This window comes from Benincasa hispida, chromosome 4 (assembly GCF_009727055.1).
Source record: "Benincasa hispida cultivar B227 chromosome 4, ASM972705v1, whole genome shotgun sequence".
In the NCBI taxonomy this organism is placed as follows: Eukaryota; Viridiplantae; Streptophyta; class Magnoliopsida; order Cucurbitales; family Cucurbitaceae; genus Benincasa; species Benincasa hispida.
This window is the reverse complement of record NC_052352.1, coordinates 30,838,026-30,846,293: the sequence shown is the minus strand read 5'-3', so window position 1 is coordinate 30,846,293 and position 8,268 is coordinate 30,838,026. Positions and strand designations below refer to the sequence as shown.

At 32.6% G+C, this 8,268-nt stretch overlaps 1 protein-coding gene across 1 annotated transcript; it reads right to left on the bottom strand.

Annotated features, from left to right (window-relative positions):
* Positions 1 to 1,209: 1,209 nt before the first annotated feature.
* Positions 1,210 to 4,977, bottom strand: LOC120075248 (centromere protein V). The gene is made up of 3 exons (XM_039028465.1): positions 4,821 to 4,977; positions 2,171 to 2,652; positions 1,210 to 1,588 (listed from the first exon to the last, which is right to left on the bottom strand). Exons 2-3 carry the CDS (start codon positions 2,583 to 2,585, stop codon positions 1,539 to 1,541), a joined length of 465 nt encoding a protein of 154 aa, XP_038884393.1. The 5' UTR covers positions 2,586 to 2,652; positions 4,821 to 4,977; the 3' UTR covers positions 1,210 to 1,538.
* Positions 4,978 to 8,268: the final 3,291 nt, after the last annotated feature.

Here is an 8,268-nt window from a genome sequence, read left to right as displayed (position 1 = left end):
GTTTGACACTGATGAAGTATACTTGCACCTCAGAGGCATTTGTACCACACTCACCAGCTGTCAAGCTAATATTTTGTTGACATGTGTTGCTGACTAATAAATTTATAGTTCAAATCTCCTCATCTCCACTATACTAAAAAAACTAATCAAGGATCTTAATCTTAATCAACAAACACATAACAAGGAATCATTTCATTGATCCTAAGGTTTCAAATGGATTCTTTAGTAATTAGAGAAAATATATAAACTTAGGCTAGTTGGTCCTATTTCCCTGTTATCCTACTCATAGGCAATAAGAAAACGAAGGGTTTATCTAGTAGTTAATCTAAGAACTGAAATTTGAAAACAAAAAAATAAGAGATTCAATGAAAATAGAGTTGTATTTCATATTTTCGAGAATGTGTTTGGCACCAAAATGAAGAATTAGATTATAATTTAAACAAGTTTACAAGTATTTGATACTATTTATAAACCATAAAACTCTATGTAATGCAAAAATAAGCATTACTTAACTAACATAATGCTTTTACTATCAAATTCAAAATCATAGGTCCAATTCTCCCACCTTATATGTCAAAAAAAAATAATAAGTTGAATATAAACTATTAATAATTAATTTATGAACATGTTTTAGTTAAAAGATTTGCATAATTGTTATTTTTTATTTTCTATAATTTATAAATAAATTATATAATACAATAGTTTAAAAATAAATTGAGTTTATAAAATGAAATATTATATTTCGTTTTTACCTTTTTTAATAGAATTTTACATTTTAATTCAAATTCTAAATACATGTTTTCAAATTAGCAACTGTTTGGATCATAAATTCTGAAAAAAAAAAATTCAAAAACAAAATCCAAATTGTCTACCTAATACGTACGTGTTTGTTGAACTCATTTGATCTAGAAACATAAAACAAAACTCAAATGCCAAGCAAACTAAGTCCTAAGCTTCCTTAAATTGAAATTATATAGTTTAAAAAAAGATCCCTTTGGCTCTGATAAACTACCCACTCACATCACCAAATTATATAAACTCAGGATAGAGTTAGAATTTAAATTTCATTTGATAAATAACGAAACTCATTCCTTATTTAAGGTTTGACACACTTCAAAAATTTGGTGATTAAGCAAAATATGAATGTTTGAACGACAAACAGTACGCTAAAATTGCATAAAGAGAACACAACTTAACAATGTACAAGAATACATCAAATTTTTTGTCTACAATATATTTGCTACAAGACTCGATGCAAAGGCTATAAATAGCCTAGCAAGAGGATGGCAAATTCTTTTTTAAAATCCGTGACTGTCTGGACTAGCTTACGTACACTTCGACTAATCGCACGGGACAACCCACTTGACCCTACATCTGAGTGTCAAGAAAACTTGTAAGATATTAAATCTTAAGTAGGTACCCACTATGGAAGAAGACTATGTCTCTTATCCTTAGGAGGTCTTCCTCCACTAGCAGGTTTTTTCGGAAAACTTCATTTATTCTGGTGTGGATGGCAGGCAAGCCTACATTTCTTGGTTTCAATAGGACTCCTTACGAGCATTGTTTCTATCTTTTCCTTTGAACGACCCTGTTAGAGTCCCCCACAATATATAATTGTGGGTATGAAATCCAATTTTTAGTAATCAACGACTCAACCATTTCTTGGTGTCAAAACAAGTTAAAATAGAAAATCTATTTTGGAAAATGATAGTACCAAAGATACTCTAAAAACAAATGAGAAAAACTCCTACCAAACTGAGAGAGAAAAGTATCTATGCAATCAATGTTCTTCCTAGGGGTGTGCCTGGTCTGGTTTTGGTGAAAACCGCGAACTAAACCTACCCCAATGGTCTAGAATAGGTCTGAACAGAAAAAACCACACATTTTTCTGTTTTGGTTTGAGTCTTAGTTTTTCATTGTGTTTCTCTAATATCCTAGTTTTGGGAGGAGATTGATTGACAGGAATGGCGCGGTAAAAGAGGGAAATGCAGTTGTCAAATGCGGATAACAGAAGAGTAGGAGAAGAGATGGATTAGGTAGAAATATGGCATGGCTAGACTCGAGAATATACATCAGCTACTAATACAAGTATAAACAAAGTTTGTGTCAATTGTCAACAGTCATAAACATAGAGTATACATTTATAGCAAATATGAAAATGCATACTAACTTGTGTTCTCAAACTTTGAGAATGAAGCAATGCCTGTGTGATCATAAGAAGCTTCCCAGTTGCTCCCATCAAACTTCCTAATCTCAACATGGGTCAATGTTCCAGGATCAACACATTTGAAAGTAATTGCAACTCCATCTGGATTTGAGCGTGGATGGTAAAATGAGGTAATGCCACAAACTTTGCAGAAGGTATGTTTTGCAGTGTGAGAACCAAAGGTATAGGTAGAAATAAAGTTGCTAGAATCTCCTAAAAGCTTGAACCGTTCCAAAGGTACAATAAAATGCGTATTGGCCCTCATGAAGCAATTGGAACAGTTGCAATCCCAAGCTACAACACTGGCAGGTGCTTCAACTTGCCATCTTACTTTCTTGCAGTGGCATCCACCATTATGCACAACCAACTCAGATGCCATTATAGAAGAAATGCCCCCTTCCAATCTTTTAGTGAATAATTCTTCGTTTTCCTGAGTAAAAGGGGTCCTAAATTCAAAAAAGAAAGTTGTTATATGTGTAAATTGGTTCGATTAGGAATCAAATCATTCTCTTTCCATTTTTTAATTCTTTTCTTTTTGACAAGAGAAACAATTCATCAGCCAAAAGGCCAATGGGAAGAGAAATTCCTTATCATCTTAGAGGAGGGAAATTAGAAACTTGCTTCTGATCTAAGTTAATAGAAAAGCTGTCATAATTACAGAAATCCATATGTATGGCATTCTAATTTGAGGTCAATAGATGTACAATTAGCCAACAGTTCAGACATGATTGAAGATCCTACTGTTTCTTTCTAATCACAGAGATGAAAGAAAGACCCTAGTATCACCTCTTTTCAATGTTTTCACAAAAATCTAACTTTTGCGTTGGAGCTGCTAACTCAAAAGCACTTTTAGAAGCCAGTTTTCTATGTCATTGAAGATGGAGATCACGGCCAAAAATCCAAAAATTAGTGGCAAAATTTAAGTAAATGAAAAGAATATTCATAGTTTCACATCCTTTCCACATTAATGAAAAATCAAGGTCAAAATTGAGTATTAACCTTCGTGTAGGCTATGGATCATAACTGAAACTTCACCATTTAAGTGCACTTACCGCCCCAAAATAGCTTGGAAAAAGTAGAATGCAAGCTTGGAATGATTGGAGTTGAGCTTCAAAAGAACCAATTTATGAGAAGCAGTTCTGATAACCTATCTTTATCGAGGCCAACATTAACTAGAGATTGAACTTAGAAAAAAACTAAAAAGTAGATCCACACTCTTATATTTCTCTACCAAAAACTCTTCTTCAGAGGCCTACATACCAACTTAACTGGCATGCGTAGAAGAAATACTCAAAAGAAATTAAAGGAAAGGTAAGAATGTCAATTGAATTATATGCTCCTCAGGACCTTTTCTCAAGGTAACCTTCGATTGTCTAAGAGGAACTTCCTAATTACTACTCCAACATTGTAACTCCTTTCTCATCTCAAATTTTAGTCCCATGAATTTGATAGGAATACCTCAACTGGATGTTTAAGATCTCTTTCGAACTAAAGCCTTGAAGTTTTGTGAACTTTGCTTACCATGTCTGTGACTTTAGCCCAATACAATTATTAACATGTCATAGAACCTCTCCTATAAATGACTTCAAAAAAGGGGGAGGAAAAGAATGCCATAGTAAGTTTAGTAACCAAGAAGATAATGATGAAAAAGGCACCTTAACTGGAAATCAGTGGAAATAGGAGAAAGGAATGTAATGAAATCAGTATTCTAACATGCTTGTAACCTTACCAGTTTAATATAGGCTATAACTTGAAAAAATGTGTTTGTGTGTATCTATTATCTTGTATAAGAAACAAATTTTGTTGATATATGAAATTTACAAAATAAGGGAGAGAGATTCAAACCCAGTGAGTTACAATAAACATCTTCAAAAAGGTGTAGAAAAGTTATAGCGAGTGAACGGGGAAGAACATTTCATCATCACTTCCTTCTCGCAAAAATCAACTTGGATGAAGCTTAAAACAACAGGTTCAAATTCAAAGCCAGCTAAAACAGAATTTAACAAATATATATTAAATCATATATCAAAGCTTTTGAACATGGGAATACCCCTGGCCTACTCTTCATTCAGGAGCACCAACTGGTTATATATTACAGTAAAAGAATGCAGAGGTGGTGGTTTTGAACATGAACATATACTTAACAGGGGGGCCGTCCAACAATTCAGCAAACGTCAAGGAGTTGTTAAATTCTCAAATCTAATTCCAATCCATTTGGAAGTTCTCTTCCTTCTTATATATTCAAACCCAACCCCAATTCTGCATAGTCCTTTTTGTGGGTCGGATACAAGCAGATTCAAAATTAACTACTGATCAGTGAAGCAGTTAAAAAGAAAGTACTTCCCTTGACTAGGAATTAGTATTTGCAATGGTAACTTCTATAAGCAGATTAAATAGGATTATTTTTCGAGCGTAAGATTCGGTATCAGAAGCAATGGGGGATAGGGGCAAGCGTTGATAAATCAGAAAGAAAGAAATCTATAATATTCACTAACAATCACACAGTGACAGATGAGGAGAGAGATGAGCGAAAGAATGGGAGAAGACGAGGAGCTATGCAGAACAAAAATGATTGAGAAAAAAGCCGAGATGAAGGAAAGAAGAGCAAACGAACCTCAACCTGTGTGGCCTGTGGGCGTTGCCAACCGTGAATCAGGGAGCCGCCGGCGACAACTGAAGGGCTTCCAAGTTCATCGGGCATAAACGTCGGATTTTTTTTTTTTCTTTTTTCATTCTTTTTTTCGTACGTATGGCATTTCTTACTAAACGAATCTCTTTGCATTAGCATCCTGTTAATTTTCAATTCAATCTTGAAAATCTTCATGTGTTATGATTCATAAGTTTTTTTTCTATACTTGATACTCATCCTGGATCGATTCTCAATACTTGATGCTCAATAATCGATATTCTATGCTCTATGCTCTATATTATATGTTAGCTACATATTACTCGATCCTCGATTCTCGACACTCAATACTTGATGTTCGATGTTTTATGCTCTAGGTTATATGTTTTATGCTATATACTTGCTACATATTACTCGATCCTCAACTCCTGATATTCTATGTTATATGTTCGATTCAGAAATTAACTTGATACTCGATACTCTAATGCTCTATACCCTATGTTTGATGCTCAATGCAAAAAAAATACAAAAAAAAATGAAAATGAAAGAAGAAGAAATGCAGAAAAATGAAAAATGAGAAGAAATGCAAAAATAAAAAAGAACAAAAGTAAACAAAAACCAAAGAAGAAACTCAGAAAAAAGAATCTGCTAAAAAAAAAAAAAAAAAAAAAAAAAAGAAAAGGAGAAGAAGAAGAAACTCAGAAATAAAAACACAAAAAAAAAAAAAAGTACAAAAAGGAAGAAAATAGAAGAATAATGCATTTAGGGTTAAAGTGGTAATTTCACGCAGTGATGATATAAGTAGAAGATCAAAATTTATTGGTTTTCAAAAGAGTACCTATTTTTCATTTGTACCCTTTATTTTGAGCCAACTATGCCATTTTTCCGATAATCGTCAACATTGTTGAATGATTTTTTTTGTACGGATGACTCATAAGCCCATTTATGATTAATCACTAACATATCGCATTAAAGATGGTCAAGTCTATCACACGATTTCATCCTTATTGCAATGAAATCTTTCTATTTTGTTTTTCCCCATTTTTCTTATAGTTTGTTGCATTTTATGAGAAAAATAGATAATTGCGATAAAGACAATGCGTTAGGACTAAACATGGTCATCCTTAACACCATACATTATAAAATGTGTAGGTTTGTTGTGTTTTCCCCATTTTCTAACGATAGGGATGGTCATCGCATTGGAGCTATGATAGACTTGACCATTCTTAACACGATACATTATAAAATGCGGTAGTATTCTATGATGTAAGTAAAAGGTTAGGCTTCATACATTTATGAGAAGCGAGTCATTAATCATAAAGGAATCTAGGAATGAATTATTCGTACAACAAACTTGAAAATTGTTCAAAATAACTTAAAACCTGAAAAACTAGACAAATGGCCTTTATTTTTTAAAAAAAAAAATGTATTGTTTAGGAGCTTTTTGAACGGAGCTTAGGATTGATTTATTTATGAATCATACACTTAAAAAAAATTAATTTAAACAATCAATTTGTGCATGTGACATTTCTTATAAAATTGGATTAAATTATTTTAGATTCATTAGAAAGAAACATCTTTGTATTTATATTATAAGTAAAATATTTTAAAATATAATTATACTATAATGACCCTATTAATGGTCATGTTACATAGTTGGCACAAAAAACATGTAACAAAGGCATATCCTATGACTCAGATATATAATACAAAAAAATTATATATGACATGATCCTACAAATTGCCAAGTCCACTTACACAAAAAGAAAATTACTTAAATTTCCATCCAAATCCTCTGATAGATATGTTTGGCAACTTCGTTTTACCTCCCAAACTTCAATTCGTACATTTTTTTTTTGTCATGATACAAGTTCTTTGGATTAACTTAGAAAAAAAAAATATTTTTCAAAAGTCCATTTTCATTTAACACTTTTGATAAAAACTGTTCAAAATAAAAACACTCCTATGTCTGACAATTCTTTCTCAAAAGTGTTATTATATACACTTTTGTTTGGTTTTTTTATATCCTAAAAGTGTTTTATTAATGTCAAATTGATATAAAGAACGACTATAAAATACTACGAATTAATAAAAAAAAAAAACTAAGAATTCATTGTTTTGATGGAACTTACATACTTTCGTGTCAACAAAGATGTTTTTATTGATGTTTTTATGCATCAACTTAAATATAAACATTTATTGACATTTTATAACCCTTGATATATGTATTCTTAAATTAATAATAATTTTTAAGCTCTAATTTAAAGTTTTATTAACGATTTTATTTCATGAGCATCAACAAAACAAAAATTTCGTGGGTTAACAAAACCCAAATTTGTAGTAGTGATAATTTAAAATAATGGTCGTCAAAATTAGTGGAGGTGGCAGCCATCGGAGGTGCCAGAATTGGTTGTCGATGATGGTGGTCGGATGTGGTCAGAGCTGGTCGTTGGAGTTGGGTGCCGGAAGTGGTCATGCGGAAGTGGTGGTTGGAGTGGCAATGGGGGATTGTGGTGATGAAGGTTGAGTGTATTGTTGGTGGACATAGATATAAAATATTAGTGACATACAAAATTGGGCCCTCAAACACTGAGTTAAGTTCATATCTCAACTCATACCCTCACCTAAAATATATCCTTTAAAGGGCGTTTAGGTTGAACTTGCCTTGGGTGGAGCAAGGATATTATAGTCCACTCGATGTTTTGGTCTCCCTTTATAATAATTGAAATTTTCTAATTATTATAATCCACAATTCTCAATTTTATAACTCATACTTAGCTATAGTATAACTATTTGAAAACCTTCATTATTTGTTTACTATTTTATAATCATTCTCTTTCCTCATATGTAACCCAGACTAAAATACTTTGCACTCCAGACTAACATGTTGAGTCATCTATCTAAGCTAGAAAATTTAAATCCATCGCGATGATGGCAACATGCACCTCATACTCATTGTGGAAGAATCCCAACATGAAGAAGGTCAATTATGTACTTTCCTCATATGTAACCCAAACTAAAATAATTTATACTCCTGACTAACATGTTGAGTCATCTATCTAAGCTAGAAAATCTAAATCCATCGCGATGATGGCAGCATGCACCTCATACTCATTGTAGAAGAATTCTAACATGAAGAAGGTCAATTATGTAAACATGACCCATGGATATCAAGGACCCTGACACAAAACCAATTCTTCCAATTCTCTGCCTATTAGGTTCATTTGCCCACTCACTGTCACTTGTGTTTGCGCAATCAAAAACACTTTTCATATGCTAATAATAAAAATATCTCTTAGGCACCACCAAGATTCTTATCAACATCCCGACCCCACTGCAACCTGAAAAGATGCCTTCGATTGAGGACATGTTGTGTGAGTTTATTAAGAAGTCAAGGAATAGGATCGATAGAAAAAAAGCATGATGGCTAGTTATG

Bases quoted from the DNA above. Each gene is read 5' to 3' on its own strand.
- LOC120075248 (XM_039028465.1), bottom strand. From the start codon at position 2,585: ATGGCATCTGAGTTGGTTGTGCATAATGGTGGATGCCACTGCAAGAAA. The intron at 1,589-2,170 runs GTTAGTATGCAT...GGACTCTAACAG, and splicing joins CTCAAAGTTTGAGAACACAA to GGTCGTTCAAAGGAAAAGAT.